Genomic DNA, 24,629 nt, shown 5'->3' with positions numbered 1-24,629 from the left:
CTATATACAGGGTGTTACGGTACAGAGTCAATGTGGAGGCTATATACAGGGGGTACCCGTACAGAGTCAATGTGGAGGCTATATACAGGGTATTACGGTACAGAGTCAATGTGGAGGCTATATACAGGGTGTTACGGTACAGAGACAATGTGGAGGCTAAATACAGGGTGTTACGGTACAGAGTCAATGTGGAGGCTATATACAGGGTATTACGGTACAGAGTCAATGTGGAGGCTATATACAGGGTGTTACGGTACAGAGACAATGTGGAGGCTAAATACAGGGTGTTACGGTACAGAGTCAATGTGGAGGCTATATACAGGGTATTACGGTACAGAGTCAATGTGGAGGCTATATACAGGGTGTTACGGTACAGAGACAATGTGGAGGCTAAATACAGGGTGTTACGGTACAGAGTCAATGTGGAGGCTAAATACAGGGTGTTACGGTACAGAGTCAATGTGGAGGCTATATACAGGGGGTACCGGTACAGAGTCAATGTGGAGGCTATATACAGGGGGTACCGGTACAGAGTCAATGTGGAGGCTATATACAGGGGTACCGGTACAGAGTCAATGTGGAGGCTATATACAGGGTACCGGTACAGAGTCAATGTGGAGGCTATATACAGGGGTACCGGTACAGAGTCAATGTGGAGGCTATATACAGGGGGTACAGGTACAGAGTCAATGTGGAGGCTATATACAGGGGGTACCGGTACAGAGTCAATGTGGAGATATATACATGGTGTTACGGTACAGTGTCAATGTGGAGGCTATATACAGGGTGTTACGGTACAGAGTCAGTGTGGAGGCTATACAGTGCCTTGTGAAAGTATTCGGCCCCCTTGAACTTTGCGAACTTTTGCCACATTTCAGGCTTCAAACATAAAGATATAAATCTGTATTTTTTTGTGAAGAATCAACAACAAGTGGGACACAATCATGAAGTGGAACGACATTTATTGGATATTTCAAACTTTTTTAACAAATCAAAAACTGAAAAATTGGGCGTGCAAAATTATTCAGCCCCTTTACTTTCAGTGCAGCAAACTCTCTCCAGAAGTTCAGTAAGGATCTCTGAATGATCCAATGTTGACCTAAATGACTAATGATGATAAATACAATCCACCTGTGTGTAATCAAGTCTCCGTATAAATGCACCTGCACTGTGATCGTCTCAGAGGTCCGTTAAAAGCGCAGAGAGCATCATGAAGAACAAGGAACACACCAGGCAGGTCCGAGATACTGTTGTGAAGAAGTTTAAAGTCGGATTTGGATACAAAAAGATTTCCCAAGCTTTAAACATCCCAAGGAGCACTGTGCAAGCGATAATATTGAAATGGAAGGAGTATCAGACCACTGCAAATCTACCAAGACCTGACCGTCCCTCTAAACTTTCAGCTCATACAAGGAGAAGACTGATCAGAGATGCAGCCAAGAGGCCCATGATCACTCTGGATGAACTGCAGAGATCTACAGCTGAGGTGGGAGACTCTGTCCATAGGACAACAATCAGTCGTATATTGCACAAATCTGGCCTTTATGGAAGAGTGGCAAGAAGAAAGCCATTTCTTAAAGATATCCATAAAAAGTGTCGTTTAAAGTTTGCCACAAGCCACCTGGGAGACACACCAAACATGTGGAAGAAGGTGCTCTGGTCAGATGAAACCAAAATTGAACTTTTTGGCAACAATGCAAAACGTTATGTTTGGCGTAAAAGCAACACAGCTCATCACCCTGAACACACCATCCCCACTGTCAAACATGGTGGTGGCAGCATCATGGTTTGGGACTGCTTTTCTTCAGCAGGGACAGGGAAGATGGTTAAAATTGATGGGAAGATGGATGGAGCCAAATACAGGACCATTCTGGAAGAAAACCTGATGGAGTCTGCAACAGACCTGAGACTGGGACGGAGATTTGTCTTCCAACAAGACAATGATCCAAAACATAAAGCAAAATCTACAATGGAATGGTTCAAAAATAAACATATCCAGGTGTTAGAATGGCCAAGTCAAAGTCCAGACCTGAATCCAATCAAGAATCTGTGGAAAGAACTGAAAACTGCTGTTCACAAATGCTCTCCATCCAACCTCACTGAGCTCGAGCTGTTTTGCAAGGAGGAATGGGAAAAAATGTCAGTCTCTCGATGTGCAAAACTGATAGAGACATACCCCGAGCGACTTACAGCTGTAATCGCAGCAAAAGGTGGCGCTACAAAGTAATTAACTTAAGGGGGCTGAATAATTTTGCACGCCCAATTTTTCAGTTTTTGATTTGTTAAAAAAGTTTGAAATATCCAATAAATGTCGTTCCACTTCATGATTGTGTCCCACTTGTTGTTGATTCTTCACAAAAAAATACAGTTTTATATCTTTATGTTTGAAGCCTGAAATGTGGCAAAAGGTCGCAAAGTTCAAGGGGGCCGAATACTTTCGCAAGGCACTGTATACAGGGGGTACCGGTACAGAGTCAATGTGGAGGCTATATACAGGGGGTACCGGTTCAGAGTCAATGTGGAGGCTATATACAGGGGGTACCGGTACAGAGTCAATGTGGAGGCTATATACAGGGGGTACCGGTTCAGAGTCAGTGTGGAGGCTATATACAGGGTGTTACGGTACAGAGTCAATGTGGAGGCTATATACAGGGGGTACCGGTACAGAGTCAATGTGGAGGCTATATACAGGGGGTACCGGTACAGAGTCAGTGTGGAGGCTATATACAGGGGGCACCGGTACAGAGTCAATGTGGAGGCTATAGACAGGGTGTTACGGTACAGAGTCAATGTGGAGGCTATATACAGGGTATTACGGTACAGAGTCAATGTGGAGGCTATATACAGGGGTACCGGTACAGAGTCAATGTGGAGGCTATATACAGGGGGTACCAGTACAGAGTCAATGTGGAGGCTATATACAGGGGGTACCGGTACAGAGTCAATGTGGAGGCTATATACAGGGGGTACCAGTACAGAGTCAATGTGGAGGCTATATACAGGGGGTACCGGTACAGAGGCAATGTGGAGGCTATATACAGGGGGTACCGGTACAGAGTCAATGTGGAGGCTATATACAGGGGGTACCGGTACAGAGTCAATGTGGAGGCTATATACAGGGGGGTACAGAGTCAATGTGGAGGCTATATACAGGGTGTACCGGTATAGAGTCAATGTGGAGGCTATATACAGGGGATTGGTACCGGGTCAGTGTGGAGGCTATATACAGGGGGTATACAGAGTCAATGTGGAGGCTATATACAGGGGGTACCGGTACAGAGTCAATGTGGAGGCTATATACAGGGGGTACCGGTACAGAGTCAATGTGCAGGGGTACAGGGTAGTTGAGGTAATATGTACATGTAGGTAGGGGTTAAAGTGACTATGCATCGATAATAAAGAGTGAGTAGCAGCAGTGTAAAAACAAAGGGGGGGTAAATAATCTGGTGGCGATTTTATTAATTGTTCATCAGTCTGATGGCTTGTGGGTAGAAGCTGTTAAGGAGCCTTTTGGACCTAGACTTGGAGCTCCGGTACCGCTTCCCGTGCGGTAGCAGAGAGAACCATCTATGACTTGTGTGACTGGTCTTTGACAATGTTTTGCTCCTTCCTCTGACACTGCCTAGTATATAGGTCCTGGATGGCAGGGAGCTTGGCCCCAGTGATGTTCGCACTACCCTCTGTAGCGCCTTACGGTCAGATGCCGAGTAGTTGCCATACCAGGCGGTGATGCAACCGGTCAGGATGCTCTCGTTGGTGCAGCTGTGTGAACTTGTTGAGGATCTGGGGACCCATGCCAAATCTTTTCAGTCTCCTGAGGGGAAAAGGCATTGTCGTGCCCTCTTCACAACTGTCTTGGTGTGTCTGGACCATGATAGTTCGTTGGTGATGTGGACACCAAGGTACTCGAAACACTTGACCCGCTCCACTACAGCCCCGTTGTTAATGGGTTCGGCCCGACATTTCCTGTAGTCCACGATCAGCTCCTTTGTCTTGCTCACATTGAGGGAGGGGTTGTTGTGCTGGCACCACACTGCCAGTTCTCTGACCTCCTCCCTGTAGGCCGTCTCATCGTTGTCGGTGATCAGGTCCTACCACTATTGTGTTGTCAGCAAAGTTATTGATGGTGTTGGAGTCGTGTAGGAGTGCATTCAGGTGCGTGTACGGCACAGATTTTCTCCACAATAAACAAACATAGGCTCATTCTGTTCAGAACGACCCGGGGCGTGACGACATGTCATCTTGTAACTGTACATAGTGATCACCAAAAACGTTGACAATGTCCATGAAATTAGTTTTACGATTTGGAAAATGTGAAGTGCACATTTGGATTCACAGGTATTTGGCTCTGCTTGTATAACATCAAATCCATTTATTATATTCCTCTACGTTTCACCTTTCAAAATGCATTGATCCCTTTTCATTCACAGCATTTCCCTCACTCAGACAACAAAACATTTGCAAAAAATGTTGCCCTATTAGAAGGAACAGGAAGAGATGGGGGCAACTTCTTGTCGCTCGAGGTGCTCAAATTCAGAACATCTGTCAGTATAAACCCATACAGCTCTGTGAAGGACAGAGCCTGAGCTCTGAGGTTCCCATTTCTGCGCTCATTAGTGCCATTTTCAACCCCTTATATGGGTACGAGTGTAAAGGGCTACACGGATAATTCAGACATGTTTATCTCAACATCAAATCATTTCTGGGTAACAATTAGGTAGTTTTACGGTAATTGTTTTCAATTCAAATTGGTCAAAAACAAACAAAAAAATAGCTTCTAAGCAAAGAGCAATTTCTCAATTTTGCTAGGACTGTCTGGGAGTGGTCTGAGTGAGGAGGGGGAAAACTGAAAACTAGGTTTTATTGGTAGAGAGGTTTGGAACTCTTTCTTATTGGTGCTTCAACTAATTTAGCCCCTTTGTGATGTCACCAGGCATGCCAAAACTCCATCCCACCAAAACAGGCTGATATTTCCAGGCGTTCTTTTCAAACAGCTCTTATACTAAAAAAAGCTCTATTTTAACAAACCAAATTCAACCGTCAATCTAAGTGCTGGGCAGTAGCGCTATAGGTTCAAGAGTGTGTCAGAAATCTTCATGCTATTTAACGCAAGCATAATTATCGGCACAGTTACCGGCATTGGCGCTAAAGGGATAGGTTTTGATTCATTAACAAGTTGTGGGTGTGTCAGGGTTTGGCTCCTCACTGGCCAATCAGAACGCGCTCCCATGGCTCAATATGTGGTTGTTTCAAGTTGTGTATTTATGGGTCTTTTACGTCTTTGCCTTGGAAACAACTCTAATTCCAATGTTAATCCGTTAGGGTTTGTTAAATAGCTTACAGAAACAAAGTAACGAATATGTAGACCTATCCCATCTTTGTAAAATATGATGTCTTGAACCCATTTTCCAGTCCACATTGTTCTAGAGAATTATTCAATAGCAGTCACTCTGATATAGAGGGCTAGGCTTACTGTAAATTACATTATGGCTGAGCATAGACATGGCAAATGCAAAAAGTAGCATCTCAATAACAGAGTTTGATTTGTTGGTGAATAAGATCCATGAAATAGTTGGAAGCATCCAGATGACCTGTGGAGTTGTTCTTCTGTTTAATAAATGCTGTCGCTGAACAGAGCAGAGCAGTATTGTCCTGGTTAGTTGAGCAGAGCAGAGCAGTATTGTCCTGGTTAGTTGAGCAGAGCAGAGCAGTATTGTCCTGGTTAGTTGAGCAGAGCAGAGCAGTATTGTCCTGGTTAGTTGAGCAGAGCAGTATTGTCCTGGTTAGTTGAGCAGAGCAGTATTGTCCTGGTTAGTTGAGCAGAGCAGTATTGTCCTGGTTAGTTGAGCAGAGCAGTATTGTCCTGGTTAGTTGAGCAGAGCAGTATTGTCCTGGTTAGTTGAGCAGAGCAGAGCAGTATTGTCCTGGTTAGTTGAGCAGAGCAGAGCAGTATTGTCCTGGTTAGTTGAGCAGTATTGTCCTGGTTAGTTGAGCAGAGCAGTATTGTCCTGGTTAGTTGAGTAGAGCAGTATTGTCCTGGTTAGTTGAGCAGAGCAGTATTGTCCTGGTTAGTTGAGCAGAGCAGTATTGTCCTGGTTAGTTGAGCAGAGCAGTATTGTCCTGGTTAGTTGAGCAGAGCAGTATTGTCCTGGTTAGTTGAGCAGAGCAGTATTGTCCTGGTTAGTTGAGCAGAGCAGTATTGTCCTGGTTAGTTGAGCAGAGCAGTATTGTCCTGGTTAGTTGAGCAGAGCAGTATTGTCCTGGTTAGTTGAGCAGAGCAGTATTGTCCTGGTTAGTTGAGCAGAGCAGAGCAGTATTGTCCTGGTTAGTTGAGCAGCAGTCCTGGTTAGCAGAGCAGTATTGTCCTGGTTAGTTGAGCAGAGCAGTATTGTCCTGGTTAGTTAGCAGAGCAGTATTGTCCTGGTTAGTTGAGCAGAAGAGCAGTATTGTCCTGGTTAGTTGAGCAGAGCAGTATTGTCCTGGTTAGTTGAGCAGAGCAGTATTGTCCTGGTTAGTTGAGCAGAGCAGTATTGTCCTGGTTAGTTGAGCAGAGCAGTATTGTCCTGGTTAGTTGAGCAGAGCAGTATTGTCCTGGTTAGTTGAGCAGAGCAGTATTGTCCTGGTTAGTTGAGCAGAGCGGTATTGTCCTGGTTAGTTGAGCAGAGCAGTATTGTCCTGGTTAGTTGAGCAGAGCAGTATTGTCCTGGTTAGCTGAGCAGAGCAGTATTGTCCTGGTTAGTTGAGCAGAGCAGAGCAGTATTGTCCTGGTTACCTGAGCAGAGAAGTAAATCAAATCAAATGTATTTATTTAGCCCTTCTTACATCAGCTGATATCTCAAAGTGCTGTACAGAAATCCAGTCTAAAACTCCAAACAGCAAAAACTCCCTAGAAAAACCAAAACCCAGGAAAAAACCTAGAGAGGAACCAAGTTATGAGGGGTGGCCAGTCCTCTTCTGGCTGTGCCGGGTGGAGATTATAACAGAACATGGCCAAGATGTTCAAATGTTCATAAATGACCAGCATGGTCAAATAATAATAATCACAGTAGTTGTCGAGGGTGCAGCAAGTCAGCACCTCAGGAGTAAATGTCAGTTGGCTTTTCATAGCCGATCATTAAGAGTATCTCTACCGCTCTTGCTGTCTCTAGAGAGTTGAAAACAGCAGGTCTGGGACAGGTAGCACGCCCGGTGAACAGGTCAGGATTATATAGCCACAGGCAGAACAGTTGAAACTGGAGCAGCAGCACGGCCAGGTGGATATGGGGACAGCAAGGAGTCATCCTGAGGCATGGTCCTAGGGCTCAGGTCCTCCGAGAGAAAGAAAGAAAGAAAGAAAGAAAGAAAGAAAGAAAGAAAGAAAGAAAGAAAGAAAGAAAGAAAGAAAGAAAGAAAGAAAGAAAGAAAGAAAGAAAGAAAGAAAGAAAGAAAGAAAGAGCGAGCACACTTAAATTCACACAGGACACCGGATAAGACAGGGGAAATACTCCAGATATAACAGACTGACCCTAGCCCCCCGACACAAACTACTGCAGCATAAATACTGGAGGCTGAGACAGTAGGGGTCAGGAGACACTGTGGCCCCTCCAAAGTCTGTTTGGGTTATCACGATGAAAAGGGTACACGAATACGTGTGTGTGTGAGTGAGTGAGTGAGTGTTTGTGAATGAATGAGTGTGTGTGTGAATTTGTGTGTGAATGTGAGTGAGTGAGTGAGTGAGTGAGTGAGTGAGTGAGTGAGTGAGTGAGTGAGTGAGTGTGCGTGTGTGGAGACTAGGGTGGACAAACCTCCAGCAGTCTGGTACTTGTAAAATGTGAAATTAGCTGGATGGGATAGAGCGGAACATTACATATTGACCTGCTGATGAAGCAGTACCCCTTACTGCTCTGGCTAATCACACCTGATGGTTCTGCAGGACACACACACACACATCACACACACATACACACCGCACAGACATACACACCACACACACATACACACCACACACACATACACACACACCACACACACATACCACACACACACACACACCACACACATACACACCACACACACACATACCACACACACATACATACCACACACACATACATACCACACACACACACACACACACACACACACACACAGGCAGAGAATGAGAGTGAAACAGAGAGAGAGAGAAACAGAGAGAGAGAAACAGAGAGAGAGAAACAGAGAGAGAGAAACAGAGAGAGAGAGAGAAACAGAGAGAGAGAGAGAAACAGAGAGAGAGAAACAGAGAAACAGACAGAGAGAAACAGAGAAACAGAGAAACAGAGAAACAGACAGAGAGAAACAGAGAAACAGAGAAACAGAGAAACAGAGAGAGAGAAACAGAGAGAGAGAAACAGAGAAAGAGAAACAGAGAAACAGAGAAACAGACAGAGAGAAACAGAGAGAGAGAAACAGAGAAAGAGAAACAGAGAAACAGAGACAGAGAAACAGAGAGAGAGAGAAACAGAGAAACAGAGAAACAGAGACAGAGAAACAGAGAAACAGAGACAGAGAAACAGAGAAACAGAGACAGAGAAACAGAGACAGAGAAACAGAGAAACAGAGACAGAGAAACAGAGAGAGAGAGAAACAGAGAAACAGAGAAACAGAGACAGAGAAACAGAGAAACAGAGACAGAGAAACAGAGAAACAGAGACAGAGAAACAGAGAAACAGAGAAACAGAGAAAGAGAGACAGAGAAACAGAGACAGAGAAACAGAGAAACAGAGAAACAGAGAAACAGAGAAACAGAGAAACAGAGAAACAGAGACAGAGAAACAGAGAAACAGAGACAGAGAAACAGAGAAACAGAGACAGAGAAACAGAGAAACAGACAGAGAGAGAAACAGAGACAGAGAAACAGAGAAACAGAGAAACAGAGAAACAGAGAAACAGAGAAACAGAGAGAGAAACAGAGAGAGAGAGAAACAGAGAAACAGAGAAACAGAGACAGAGAAACAGAGAAACAGAGAAACAGAGAAACAGAGAAAGAGAAACAGAGAAACAGAGAAACAGAGAAAGAGAAACAGAGAGAGAGAGAAACAGAGAAACAGAGAAACAGAGACAGAGAAACAGAGACAGAGAAACAGAGACAGAGAAACAGAGACAGAGAAACAGAGACAGAGAAACAGAGAAAGAGAAACAGAGACAGAGAAACAGAGAAAGAGAAACAGAGAAAGAGAAACAGAGAAACAGAACAGAGAAACAGAGACAGAGAAACAGAGAACAGAGAAACAGAGAAGAGAAAGAAAGAGAGACAGAGAAACAGAGACAGAGAAACAGAGACAGAGAAACAGAGAAAGAGAAACAGAGAAAGAGAAACAGAGAAACAGAGACAGAGAAACAGAGAAAGAGAAACAGAGAGAGAAAGAGAGAAAGAGAAACAGAGACAGAGAAACAGAGACAGAGAAACAGAGATAGAGAAACAGAGACAGAGAAACAGAGAAAGAGAAACAGAGAAACAGAGAAACAGAGAAAGAGAAACAGAGACAGAGAAACAGAGAAACAGAGAAACAGAGAGAGAAAGAGAGAAAGAGAAACAGAGACAGAGAAACAGAGAGAGAAAGAGAGAAAGAGAAACAGAGACAGAGAAACAGAGACAGAGAAACAGAGATAGAGAAACAGAGACAGAGAAACAGAGAAAGAGAAACAGAGAAACAGAGAAAGAGAAACAGAGAAACAGAGAAACAGAGAAACAGAGAAACAGAGAAACAGAGACAGAGAAACAGAGACAGAGAAGAGAGACACAGAGACAGAGAAACAGAGAAAGAGAAACAGAGAAAGAGAAACAGAGACAGAGAAACAGAGAAACAGAAACAGAGAGAGAGAAACAGAGAAACAGAGAAACAGAGAGAGAGAAACAGAGAAACAGAGACAGAGAAACAGAGATAGAGAAACAGAGATAGAGAAACAGAGAGAGAAACAGAGATAGAGAAACAGAGAGAGAAACAGAGATAGAGAAACAGAGACAGAGAAACAGAGAAACAGAGAAAGAGAAACAGAGAAACAGAGAAACAGACAGAGAAACAGAGATAGAGAAACAGAAACAGACAGAGAAACAGAGAAACAGAGAGAGAGAAACAGAGAAACAGAGAAACAGAGAAAGAGAAACAGAGAAACAGAGAAACAGAGAAAGAGAAACAGAGAAACAGAGAAACAGAGAAACAGAGACAGAGAAACAGAGAAACAGAGAAACAGAGATAGAGAAACAGAGACAGAGAAACAGAGAAACAGAGAAACAGACAGAGAAACAGAGATAGAGAAACAGAGAAACAGAGAGAGAGAAACAGAGAAACAGAGACAGAGAAACAGAGAAACAGAGAAAGAGAAACAGAGACAGAGAAACAGAGAAACAGAGAAACAGAGACAGAGAAACAGAAACAGAGAAACAGAGACAGAGAAACAGAGAAACAGAGAAACAGACAGAGAAACAGAGATAGAGAAACAGAGAAACAGAGAGAGAGAAACAGAGAAACAGAGAGAGAGAAACAGAGAAACAGAGACAGAGAAACAGAGAAACAGAGAAACAGAGAAAGAGAAACAGAGACAGAGAAACAGAGATAGAGAAACAGAGATAGAGAAACAGAGAGAGAGAAACAGAGATAGAGAAACAGAGACAGAGAAACAGAGAAAGAGAAACAGAGAAAGAGAAACAGAGACAGAGAAACAGAGACAGAGAAACAGAGAAAGAGAAACAGAGAAAGAGAAACAGAGACAAGGGGAATTGGGAGTTCTGATCTTGTTTCTGGCTCTTTTCTTTGTAACAGCATGAGACATCTGCTTGACCCCTTCCCTGAACTACATTACCACCATCTGTACTGATTACCACCATCTGTACTGAACTACATTATCACCCTCCTGTACTGATTACCAACATCTGTACTGAACTACATTATCACCCTGCTGTACTGATTACCACCATCTGTACTGAACTACATTATCACCCTCCTGTACTGATTACCACCATCTGTACTGAACTACATTATAACCCTCCTGTACTGATTACCACCATCTGTACTGAACTACATTATCACCCTGCTGTACTGATTACCACCATCTGTACTGATTACCACCATCTGTACTGATTACCACCATCTGTACTGAACTACATTACCACCATCTGTACTGATTACCACCATCTGTACTGATTACCACCATCTGTACTGAACTACATTACCACCATCTGTACTGATTACCACCATCTGTACTGAACTACATTATCACCCTGCTGTACTGATTACCACCATCTGTACTGATTACCACCATCTGTACTGAACTACATTACCACCATCTGTACTGATTACCACCATCTGTACTGAACTACATTATCACCCTGCTGTACTGATTACCACCATCTGTACTGATTACCACCATCTGTACTGAACTACATTATCACCCTCCTGTACTGATTTATACCATCTGTACTGAACTACATTACCACCATCTGTACTGATTACACCATCTGTACTGAACTACATTATCACCCTGCTGTACTGATTACCAGCATCTGTATTGAACTACATTATCAGTATCTGGACTACACACACTCCATTTAGGATGAACAGAGTTTTAAAATAATTATTTTTAACCTTTATTTAACTAGGCAAGTCAGTTAAGAACTTAAGAACAAATTCTTATTTTCAATGACGGCCTAGGAACAGTGGGTTAACTGGACTAGGAACAGTGGGCTAACTGGTCTAGGAACAGTGGGCTAACTGCCTTGTTCAGGGGCAGATCGACAGATTTATATCTCCGGGATTTGAACTTGCAACCTTTCGGTTAAGAATCCAATGCTCTAAACACTAGGCTACCCTGCCGTCCCATTTAGGATGCACAGGGTTCAATTTAGAATGAACAGGGTTCCATTTAGGGGGAAAAGGGTTCCATTTAGAATGAACAGGGTTCCATTTAGAATGAACAGGGTTCCATTTAGGGGGAACAGGGTTCCATTTAGAATGAACAGGGTTCCATTTAGAATGAACAGGGTTCCATTTAGAATGAGCAGGGTTCCATTTAGAATGCACAGGGTTCCATTTAGAATGAACAGGGCTCCATTTAGAATGAACAGGGTTCCATTTAGAATGAACAGGGTTCCATTTAGGGGGAACAGGGTTCCATTTGGAATGCACAGGGTTCCATTTAGAATGCACAGGGCTCCATTTAGAATGCACAGGGTTCCATTTAGGGGGAACAGAGTTCCATTTAGAATGCACAGGGTTCCATTTAGAATGCACAGGGTTCCATTTAGAATGCACAGGGTTCCATTTAGGGGGAACAGGGTTCCATTTAGAAACAGGGTTCCATTTAGAATGCACAGGGTTCCATTTAGAATGCACAGGGTTCCATTTAGAATGAACAGGGTTCCATTTAGAATGCACAGGGTTCCATTTAGGGGGAACAGGGTTCCATTTAGAATGCACAGGGTTCCATTTAGAATGCACAGGGTTCCATTTAGAATGCACAGGGTTCCATTTAGAATGCACAGGGTTCCATTTAGAATGCACAGGGTTCCATTTAGAATGCACACAATGTCCTGTTCTGCTAGATGAAGTCTTACAGTGAGCAGAGATGAAACAGAGGGAAATGACCCCTGCCTTTCTGGAAGTGTGCTGGGTGCATCTTGGGCCTCTGTGCCAAAATGCCAATTAGAAGTCTATGTAAGGCTACTATGCTGCTGCTGTGTGTGTGTGTGTGTGTGTGTGTGTGTGTGTGTGTGTGTGTGTGTGTGTGTGTGTGTGTGTGTGTGTGTGTAAAAAAACTGCCATCTGAGCAGCCAATAATCCTGTTTTCATGCATCAGTCCAATAATCTGTCATAACAGCTGTAAATGTATTCTATGAAACAACATAGATCAAAAGCGGAATGAAACTCTGCATCCCAAATGGCACCCTATTCCCTATGTAGTGCACTACTTTTAACCAGAGCTATTCTCGATATAGTCCACTACTTGGTAGGGCCCATGGTAGGGAATAGGATCTCATTAGACACCATCATATTAACCATCCCACTGTTAGTTCTGTATGTCTCAGTCGCTCCGATGACAGGCGAGAAGTGACTCTCTCTGGCTTTCTGGCTGAAAGCTATTGGCTGAAGGCTATTGGCTGAAGGCTATTGGCTGAAGGCTATTGGCTGAAGGCTATTGGCTGACATCCATTCTAGAACCAACATCTATTGGCTGGGTCTGTCATGCATCCAGAGACTTGTTCTTCCTGTCAGCTGCTTGTCTTAGTCTCTTTTGGCTCTGTCGAAATTGTCAAACATAATCCTAGCCTCCTCTCTTTCTGTAACGGGTGTCGTCGGAAGGATGAGACGAAGGCGCAGCGCTGTTTGAGTTCCACATACTATATAAACGAAGTGAAACTTTAGAAAAGACAAAACAATAAAGAAAACAACGACCGAACAGCTTCATTGTGCAAACTACCTGCACACAAACAGACCAAGGGCCCACACAGAAGGAGGGAAAAGGGCTGCCTAAATATGATCCCCAATCAGAGACAACGATAGACAGCTGCCTCTGATTGGGAACCACACTCAAATCACACACCTAACCAAACCAAAGTAGAGACATAAAAAGGCTCTCTAAGGTCAGGGCGTGACACTTTCATTGTGTAGAAAGAGCTGTTTGGGATGTTTGAGCTCTGTTAATGTTCTCGTGCATGCTTCACACAGTTTCTAACCAAAACCAATATCTAAGGACATGTTTCTTTTCTCACCCCGTCTGTTTCACCACTTCTCTTTTCTTTACACAAAACCCTCTCGAGTATCAGAGTCAACCACTTACAATGGAAATGGATCTCTCCCTCCTCTCTCTCACTCTCTCTCTCTCTCCTCTCCTCTCCTCTCCTCTCCTCTCCTCTCCTCTCCCCTCTCCTCTCCTCTCCCTCTCCTCTCCTCTCGTCTCGTCTCTTCTTTCTTCTCTCTCCTCTCTTCTCTGTCTCTCTACACTGTCTCTCTACTCTTCCCTCTCCCTCCTCTCTCTCACTCTCTCTCTCTCTCTCCTCTCGTCTCTCTCTCTCTCTCTCTCTCTCTCTCTCTCTCCTCTCTTCTTTCTTCTCTCTCCTCTCTTCTCTGTCTCTCTACACTGTCTCTCTACTCTTCCCTCTCTCTCCTCTCTCTCTTCTCTCACTTTCCTCTCACTCCTCTCCTCTCGTCTCCTCTCTCTCTCTCTCTCTCTCTCTCTCTCCTCTCTTCTTTCTTCTCTCTCCTCTCTCCTCTGTCTCTCTACACTGTCTCTCTACTCTTCCCTCTCTCTCCTCTCTCTCTTCTCTCACTTTCCTCTCACTCCTCTAAGCCGCTGCCTCTCAATTCCTCACCCACTGCACTAGCGCCTTGTCTCTGTCTTCCTATCCTATGGGCCTGCTCTGCACTAGCGCCTTGTCTCTGTCTTCCTATCCTATGGGCCTGCTCTGCACTAGCGCCTTGTCTCTGTCTTCCTATCCTATGGGCCTGCTCTGCACTAGCGCCTTGTCTCAGTCTTCCTATCCTATGGGCCTGCTCTGCACTAGCGCCTTGTCTCAGTCTTCCTATCCTATGGGCCTGCTCTGCACTAGCGCCTTGTCTCTGTCTTCCTATCCTATGGGCCTGCCTGCACTAGCGCCTTGTCTCTGTCTTCCTATCCTATGGGCCTGCTCTGCACTAGCGCCTTGTCTCTGTCTTCCTATCCTATGGGCCTGCTCTGCACTAGCGCCTTGTCTCTGTCTTCCTATCCTATGGGCCTGCTCTGCACTAGCGCCTTGTCTCTGTCTTCCTATCCTATGGGCCTGCTCTGCACTAGCGCCTTGTCTCTGTCTTCCTATCCTATGGGCCTGCTCTGCACTAGCGCCTTGTCTCTGTCTTCCTATCCTATGGGCCTGCTCTGCACTAGCGCCTTGTCTCTGTCTTCCTATCCTATGGGCCTGCTCTGCACTAGCGCCTTGTCTCTGTCTTTCTATCCTATGGGCCTGCTCTGCACTAGCGCCTTGTCTCTGTCTTCCTATCCTATGGGCCTGCCCTGCACTAGCGCCTTGTCTCTGTCTTCCTATCCTATGGGCCTGCTCTGCACTAGCGCCTTGTCTCTGTCTTCCTATCCTATGGGCCTGCTCTGCACTAGCGCCTTGTCTCTGTCTTCCTATCCTATGGGCCTGCTCTGCACTAGCGCCTTGTCTCTGTCTTCCTATCCTATGGGCCTGCTCTGCACTAGCGCCTTGTCTCTGTCTTCCTATCCTATGGGCATGCTCTGCTAGACATACTGTGGTTGCCTGGTCTCTGGTCTCTGACAGTTAGACATACTGTTGTTGCCTGGTCTCTGGTCTCTGACAGTTAGACATACTGTGGTTGCCTGGTCTCTGGTCTCCGACAGTTAAACTGTGGTTGCCTGGTCTCTGGTCTCTGACAGTTAGACATACTGTGGTTGCCTGGTCTCTGGTCTCCGACAGTTAGACATACTGTGGTTGCCTGGTCTCTGGTCTCCGACAGTTAGACATACTGTGGTTGCCTGGTCTCTGGTCTCCAACAGTTATACATACTGTGGTTGCCTGGTCTCTGGTCTCCGACAGTTAAACTGTGGTTGCCTGGTCTCTGGTCTCCGACAGTTAAACTGTGGTTGCCTGGTCTCTGGTCTCCGACAGTTAGACATACTGTGGTTGCCTGGTCTCTGGTCTCTGACAGTTAAACTGTGGTTGCCTGGTCTCTGGTCTCCAACAGTTAGACATACTGTGGTTGCCTGGTCTCTGGTCTCCAACAGTTAGACATACTGTGGTTGCCTGGTCTCTGGTCTCTGACAGTTAGACATACTGTGGTTGCCTGGTCTCTGGTCTCTGACAGTTAGACATACTGTGGTTGCCTGGTCTCTGGTCTCCGACAGTTAGACATACTGTGGTTGCCTGGTCTCTGGTCTCCGACAGTTAAACTGTGGTTGCCTGGTCTCTGGTCTCCGACAGTTAGACATACTGTGGTTGCCTGGTCTCTGGTCTCCAACAGTTATACATACTGTGGTTGCCTGGTCTCTGGTCTCCAACAGTTAGACATACTGTGGTTGCCTGGTCTCTGGTCTCTGACAGTTAGACATACTGTGGTTGCCTGGTCTCTGGTCTCTGACAGTTAGACATACTGTGGTTGCCTGGTCTCTGGTCTCTGACAGTTAAACTGTGGTTGCCTGGTCTCTGGTCTCCAACAGTTAAACTGTGGTTGCCTGGTCTCTGGTCTCCAACAGTTATACATACTGTGGTTGCCTGGTCTCTGGTCTCCAACAGTTAGACATACTGTGGTTGCCTGGTCTCTGGTCTCTGACAGTTAGACATACTGTGGTTGCCTGGTCTCTGGTCTCTGACAGTTAGACATACTGTGGTTGCCTGGTCTCTGGTCTCCAACAGTTAGACATACTGTGGTTGCCTGGTCTCTGGTCTCCGACAGTTAGACATACTGTGGTTGCCTGGTCTCTGGTCTCTGACAGTTAGACATACTGTGGTTGCCTGGTCTCTGGTCTCCAACAGTTAGACATACTGTGGTTGCCTGGTCTCTGGTCTCCAACAGTTAGACATACTGTGGTTGCCTGGTCTCTGGTCTCCAACAGTTAGACATACTGTGGTTGCCTGGTCTCCGACAGTTAAACTGTGGTTGCCTGGTCTCTGGTCTCCAACAGTTAGACATACTGTGGTTGCCTGGTCTCTGGTGTCCAACAGTTAGACATACTGTGGTTGCCTGGTCTCTGGTCTCCAACAGTTAGACATACTGTGGTTGCCTGGTCTCTGGTCTCCGACAGTTAATCTGTGGTTGCCTGGTCTCTGGTCTCCGACAGTTAAACTGTGGTTGCCTGGTCTCTGGTCTCCGACAGTTTATCTGTGGTTGCCTGGTCTCTGGTCACCGACAGTTTATCTGTGGTTGCCTGGTCTCTGGTCTCCGACAGTTTAACTGTGGTTGCCTGGTCTCTGGTCTCCGACAGTTTATCTGTGGTTGCCTGGTCTCTGGTCTCCGACAGTTAATCTGTGGTTGCCTGGTCTCTGGTCTCCGACAGTTAAACTGTGGTTGCCTGGTCTCTGGTCTCCGACAGTTTATCTGTGGTTGCCTGGTCTCTGGTCACCAGAGACCTCGTGTCTCCTCTTTCATTGAAAATGACAGATCACTGATAGTTTACTCAGTGTTGCCTGGTGTAACTTTCCATACAGTTACTGAGTTGTAACTGCCTCTCCTTACTACAGGGCCTGTCTCAGGGCTACTCTCTCACACACACACACACACACACACACACACACACACACACACACACACACACACACACACACACACACACACACACACACACACACACACACACACACACACAAGCCAGAAGTCCATCTCTTACAGGGCCTGGGTGGCATTCAACACTAATTCAATCCTATTATGCATATCTCCATTAAATGCCATGTAATTCAACAGGGAACTGTGGCCTTTATAGAAACAAACATGAAGCACGACCATCCTGTTTGGTTCCCCCTTCATTCACAGTGTGTCCGTCTGTTCGTCTTTAGGCTTATTATGGTCTATTTGTGTCTGTCTGTGTTTTTTTATTACCCAGCTAGCACATAACGTTCTCAGAACCATATGTTTCTTAGAGCTTGGTGAACACGTGGTCATCCTATGGTTATTTTGCATACAACCTTCAAATCAAATCCAATTTTATTTGTCACGTGTACCGAATACAACGAGTGTAGACCATACAGTGAAATGCTTACTTACAAGCCCTTAACCAACAGTGCAGTTTTAAGAAAAATACCAAAAACCTATTCATATTAGTCTATTCAAATAGCACTCGTTAAGATCAGGTGTGGCCAATTAGTGGGCGCGGTCAACACACCTGAACACACTTAACAAGATAGAGGATAGAGAGAGTTTTGTTGATGCTGAGAACAGAATTGTTTGTTTTTAAATAATGTTCTTAGAATGTTCTTTGAACGTTACTAATGGAACGTTGTCTTAATGTTCTGAGAACTTTAAAATAGAACCACGAGGAAACCTGCATAAAAATGTTACGCTGACGTACTGAAATTTCCAACAACAACAAAAACACATGGTTTTCAGAACGTTAGGTGCTAGCTGGGTACTGAGATGTACTGAGTGGTGCATTGTGGGTCTGATAATAGGGCCGGTTTGGACATCTCCATGAAAAGTGCTTTTTAGACACTGACTAGAATTAATCAGTGTCCGGGCCTCATGATATCCATTAGATTAGTCCATCAGGGCCATCTTCATGGGTTCATACAATAAGACACAGTGCTTCTAATACTTTGGTTCATACAATTACCCAAGAGGCAAGGCACATGTCCACTGTTAATTGTTTGTAATTTTGCTGCGACCGATTTGTCCTTAAAGGGACATACTCTAAATCTATTCTCTGAGTGCGTTCCGTCTGATGATCCTCTGATGCGATGTTTGTTTTTTCTCTCTCTCCGACCCTCAGGATTCACCCCAGCCTCCTCCACCCCGGCAACCTCCCACACGGCAGAGCCAGCCGGGGTCAAGGTCAAGGTCAAGGACACGGGCTAGGACACGGGAGCGGCTTGATCTCTGCATCATCGTCTGTGAGCAGCATACATCAGGCCCAGCCGTCGCTACGCAAGATAAAAGGTCGTATCCACAGAAGCAAGAGCCTGGACAGCATCGATCTGCTGGACTCCAATGTAAGTGACGACCCTACATGACACAGAGGCTTAAAGGAATTAAGGGTTAAGTAATAATATGGTCATTTAGCAGATGCTTTTGTCCAAACAGACGGAACTGGCAACATTTACAACGACACTATTGAGATTCCTTTTGGTTGCCTTGGATACTTTCCAAGTGGGGAAACGCCGTGCTCCTCTTTCTACAACGCATTTCCAAGTCGGGGAAAATGTCAGAGTCAGACGCATTTAACACGGCAACACCTACAATGTATTTTGTTAATATGAGTTAGCCCTAACTAATAATATGTCTAAATTACGTAAATACGGTTCACTTTCATAGCAGCCACGTTGTATTCCTTCTCCCATCTATGAGCTCTCCTCCTCTCACCTTTTCCCTTTGCTTGTGGACTTCAATGCACAACACATCAGCTGTATGCGACTAGCCTACATCATTGTCACCATATTAGCTAAAGTAACGTCCTAGTCAACATAACTAATATAACTAACATGCTAGTAAACCCTGCAGTAACGTTAGTGTATAGTCAGTAAGCAGTTACACCAGCTAGCTAACATAGCATCCCTCTGTTATAGACAGCTAGCTAACATAGCATCCCTCTGTTATAGCCAGCTAACTAGCATAGCATCCCTCTGTTATAGCCAGCTAGCTAACATAGCACCCCTCTGTTATAGCCAGCTAGCTAACATAGCATCCCTCTGTTATAGCCAGCTAGCTAACATAGCATCCTTCTGTTATAGCCAGCTAGCTAACATAGCATCCCTCTGTTTGAGCAGGGTGTTTGAGTAAGCTAAACTAGCTAGCTGCATTTACTAGCTAAGTAAGTGAAATTGCTTTTCCTTCATTTGAGAAAGACATTTATTTGTTCAAAACGGTTAAACTATTGTCTTTCTCTCTGTTTGAGTCAACTACTCACCACATCTGATGCAATGCAGTTTATTCATTCTCGGATCCTTTTTTGATTGGGTGGAAAACATGTCAGTTCATGCTGCAAGAGCTCTGATAGGTTAGAGGATGTCCTCCGGAAGTTGTCATAATTACTGTGTAAGTCTATGGAAGGGGGTGAGAACCATGAGCCTCCTAGGTTTTGTATTGAAGTCAATGTACCCAGAGGAGGACAGAAGCAAGCAGTCCTCCAGCTACACCATGGTGCTATGCTACAGAGTGCTGTTGAGGCTACTGTAGACCTTCATTGAAAAATTGTGTTTTAATCAATTATTTGGTGACTTGAAAATATTTAGTATAGTTTCACATAAAAAAGATAACGTTTTAAATGTTTAACATTATTCACTGATGAGGATGTTCCTCCCCTTCCTCTGAGGAGGAGCCTCCACTGGTGTGCATGTGTGTGTGTGTGTGTACATTGCACAAGACAGAGAGGGAAATGGAAACTTGCTGACTAGCTCAAACCCAAATGCAGCTGATGGAAGTAACAGTCCGCTTTACAGTGAATGATGAGAGTCTGTAGCTGTGGAGAGGAGAGTTCTACTTTACAGTGAGTGATGAGGGTCTGTAGCTGTGGAGAGGAGAGTTCTACTTTACAGTGAGTGATGAGGGTCTGTAGCTGTGGAGAGGAGAGTTCTACTTTACAGTGAGTGATGAGGGTCTGTAGCTGTGGAGAGGAGAGTTCTACTTTACAGTGAGTGATGAGGGTCTGTAGCTGTGGAGAGGTGAGGTCTGCTTTACAGTGAGTGATGAGGGTCTGTAGCTGTGGAGAGGAGAGTTCTACTTTACAGTGAGTGATGAGGGTCTGGAGCTGTGGAGAGGTGAGGTCTGCTTTACAGTGAGTGATGAGGGGTCTGCTTTACAGTGAGTGATGAGGGTCTGTAGCTGTGGAGATGAGAGTTCTACTTTACAGTGAATGATGAGGGTCTGTAGCTGTGGAGAGGAGAGGTCTGCTTTACAGTGAGTGATGAGGGTCTGTAGCTGTGGAGAGGTGAGGTCTACTTTACAGTGAATGATGAGGGTCTGTAGCTGTGGAGAGGAGAGGTGAGGTCTGCTTTACAGTGAGTGAGGAGGGTCTGTAGCTGTGGAGAGGTGAGGTCTGCTTTACAGTGAGTGATGAGGGTCTGTAGCTGTGGAGAGGTGAGGTCTGCTTTACAGTGAGTGATGAGGGTCTGTAGCTGTGGAGAGGAGAGTTCTACTTTACAGTGAGTTATGAGGGTCTGTAGCTGTGGAGAGGAGAGGTGAGGTCTGCTTTACAGTGAGTGAGGAGGGTCTGTAGCTGTGGAGAGGAGAGGTCTGCTTTACAGTGAGTTATGAGGGTCTGTAGCTGTGGAGAGGTGAGGTCTACTTTACAGTGAGTTATGAGGGTCTGTAGCTGTGGAGAGGTGAGGTCTACTTTACAGTGAGTGATGAGGGTCTGTAGCTGTGGAGAGGAGAGGTCTACTTTACAGTGAGTGATGAGGGTCTGTAGCTGTGGAGAAGAGAGGTCTACTTTACAGTGAGTGATGAGGGTCTGTAGCTGTGGAGAGGAGAGGTCTACTTTACAGTGAGTGATGAGGGTCTGTAGCTGTGGAGAAGAGACGTCTACTTTACAGTGAGTGATGAGGGTCTGTAGCTGTGGAGAGGAGAGGAGAGGTCTACTTTACAGTGAGTGATGAGGGTCTGCAGGACTGAGGAAGAAGCTGAGTTGTAGAACAGACCTCTTTCCGGCAGCGTCCCACTACGACCTCAGGCCACACAGTGAGTAGTAAAAACAGGTCTACTGCTTCATAATTGTTTGATTTATTTGTGGTTTATGTCCCGACAGTGACAGATCCATAATACACTGAGGAAAGAATCATCTGATACCCCTTTTACCGAAGCATCACACTACAACCTCACAGACGGCCTCAGCTGGGGGCGGGGGGTCCCAGTGTGTTTAAAACTCATTAAAACTCGTTTTTAAAGAGCATTTTGATTGGTTGTGACATGTAATGTTACGGCTGTCATTATTTGAATGACATCGTCCCACCACGATAAAAACTCCTTCACGCAGAGCTACTCTGTTATTATAATATTAAACCCCCCTCAAACAGGGACCATAGAGAGAGGACCTGCTGTTATTATAGTATTAATACCCCCCTCACACAGGGACCGTAGAGAGAGGACCTGCTGTTATTATAGTATTAATACCCCCCTCACACAGGGACCATAGAGAGAGGACCTGCTGTTATTATAGTATTAATACCCCCCTGTTATTATAGTATTAATACCCCCTCACACAGGGACCGTAGAGAGAGGACCTGCTGTTATTATAGTATTAATACCCCCTTAGAGAGAGGATACCCCCTCACACAGGGACCATAGAGAGAGGACCTGCTGGTATTAATACCCCCTCACACAGGGACCGTAGAGAGAGGACCTGCTGTTATTATAGTATTAATACCCCCTCACACAGGGACCGTAGAGAGAGGACCTGCTGTTATTATAGTATTAATCCTCACACAGGGACCAGAGAGAGGACCTGCTGTTATTATAGTATTAATACCCCCTCACACAGGGACAGGGACCAGGGATAGAGAGAGGACCTGCTGTTATTATAGTATTAATACCCCCCTCACACAGGGACCGTAGAGAGAGGACCTGCTGTTATTATTATTATCACACAGGGACCGTAGAGAGAGGACCTGCTGTTATTATAGTATTAATACCCCCTCACAGGGACCGTAGAGAGACCTGCTGGGTATTAATACCCCCCTCACACAGGGACCATAGAGAGAGGACCTGCTGTTATTATAGTATTAATACCCCCTCACACAGGGACCGTAGAGAGAGGACCTGCTGTTATTATAGTATTAATACCCCCCTCACAGGGACAGGGACCATCACACAGGGAGAGAGAGGACCTGCTGTTATTATAGTATTAATACCCCCTCACACAGGGACCGTAGAGAGAGGACCTGCTGTTATTATAGTATTAATACCCCCTCACACAGGGACCATAGAGAGAGGACCTGCTGTTATTATAGTATTAATACCCCCCTCACACAGGGACCGTAGAGAGAGGACCTGCTGTTATTATAGTATTAATACCCCCTCACACAGGGACCGTAGAGAGAGGACCTGCTACTCTGTTATTATAGTATTAATACCCCTCACACAGGGACCGTAGAGAGAGGACCCCCCTCACACAGGGACGTAGAGAGAGGACCTGCTGGGACACAGGGATAGAGAGAGGACCTGCTGTTATTATAGTATTAATACCCCCCTCACACAGGGACCATAGAGAGAGGACCTGCTGTTATTATAGTATTAATACCCCCTCACACAGGGGGACCATCACACAGGGAGAGAGAGGACCTGCTGTTATTATAGTATTAATACCCCCTCACACAGGGACCTGTAGAGAGGACCTGCTGTTATTATAGACCCCCTCACACAGGGACCGTAGAGAGAGGACCTGCTACTCTGTTATTATAGTATTAATACCCCCTCACACAGGGACCGTAGAGAGAGGACCTGCTGTTATTATAGTATTAATACCCAGGGACCTAGAGAGAGGACCTGCTGTTATTATAGTATTAATACCCCCTCACACAGGGACCATAGAGAGAGGACCTGCTGTTATTATAGTATTAATACCCCCTCACACAGGGACCATAGAGAGAGGACCTGCTGTTATTATAGTATTAATACCCCCTCACACAGGGACCATAGAGAGAGGACCTGCTGTTATTATAGTATTAATACCCCCTCACACAGGGACCATAGAGAGAGGACCTGCTGTTATTATAGTATTAATACCCCCTCACACAGGGAGAGGACCTGCTGTTATTATAGTATTAATACCCCCTGCTACCTCTGTTATTATAGTATTAATACCCCCTCACACAGGGACCATAGAGAGAGGACCTGCTGTTATTATAGACCACAGGGACCGTGAGAGAGAGGACCTGCTGTTATTATAGTATTAATGCCCCCTCACACAGGGACCGTAGAGAGAGGACCTGCTGTTATTATAGTATTAATACCCCCTCACACAGGGACCGTAGAGAGAGGACCTGCTGTTATTATAGTATTAATACCCCCCTCACACAGGGACCGTAGAGAGAGGACCTGCTACTATTATAGTGATGTTTATACTCTATACTAAATCCAAACTTCATAGCCTTTTTTGATTATTTATTCATTTCTGGATTATTTAGACAAGGGGACAGACACACCTTGAATAAACCTTCCTCTGAAGAGTTGCAACGTGTTGTGGTGTATATTCTAGGCTGTTTCTACGGCCCTTGTACTATCATTTCTAGTCTTGCTCTTATGTTTGAGGCGTATGTATGTCTTAATTCAGGACCATTAAAGAAATCCCAATGCTTATTGTTGGATATTATTACTTCAAAGTAGTTGTTATTTCTGTTTTTATGTGTTTACATTTTTTTGTTGGCTTTTCCCCTGTCTTTATGTCCAGGGGGAGGGGCCTTGTCTGTCATTTTGTTGGCCTTTCCCCTGTCTTTATGTCCAGGGGGAGGGGCCTTGTCTGTCATTTTGTTGGCCTTTCCCTGTCTTTATGTCCAGGGGAGGGGCCTTGTCTGTCATTTTGTTGGCCTTTCCCTGTCTTTATGTCCAGGGGGGAGGGGCCTTGTCTGTCATTTTGTTGGCGTTTCCCTGTCTTTATGTCCAGGGGGAGGGGCCTTGTCTGTCATTTTGTTGGCCTTTCCCCTGTCTTTATGTCCAGGGGAGGGGCCTTGTCTGTCATTTTGTTGGCCTTTCCCCTGTCTTTATGTCCAGGGGAGGGGCCTTGTCTGTCATTTTGTTGGCCTTTCCCCTGTCTTTATGTCCAGGGGAGGGGCCTTGTCTGTCATTTTGTTGGCCTTTCCCCTGTCTTTATGTCCAGGGGAGGGGCCTTGTCTGTCATTTTGTTGGCCTTTCCCCTGTCTTTATGTCCAGGGGAGGGGCCTTGTCTGTCATTTTGTTGGCCTTTCCCCTGTCTTTATGTCCAGGGGAGGGGCCTTGTCTGTCATTTTGTTGGCCTTTCCCCTGTCTTTATGTCCAGGGGAG

The 24,629-nt window shown here is 45.3% G+C and overlaps 1 protein-coding gene across 1 annotated transcript in view; it reads left to right on the top strand.

The window, feature by feature from the left end:
- Positions 1-24,629, top strand: part of LOC121840107 (tight junction protein ZO-1-like) — a gene marked incomplete at its 3' end in the record, with an annotated part of 181,161 nt that overhangs the window by 16,975 nt on the left and 139,557 nt on the right. The window contains 1 exon segment of the mRNA XM_042301915.1: positions 18,430-18,649. Within this exon segment, the coding sequence (XP_042157849.1) occupies positions 18,430-18,649 (220 nt within the window).

Source organism: Oncorhynchus tshawytscha, linkage group LG19 (genome assembly GCF_018296145.1).
Source record: "Oncorhynchus tshawytscha isolate Ot180627B linkage group LG19, Otsh_v2.0, whole genome shotgun sequence".
Taxonomy (NCBI): domain Eukaryota; kingdom Metazoa; phylum Chordata; class Actinopteri; order Salmoniformes; family Salmonidae; genus Oncorhynchus; species Oncorhynchus tshawytscha.
This window is presented reverse-complemented; position numbering and strand designations above follow the sequence as displayed.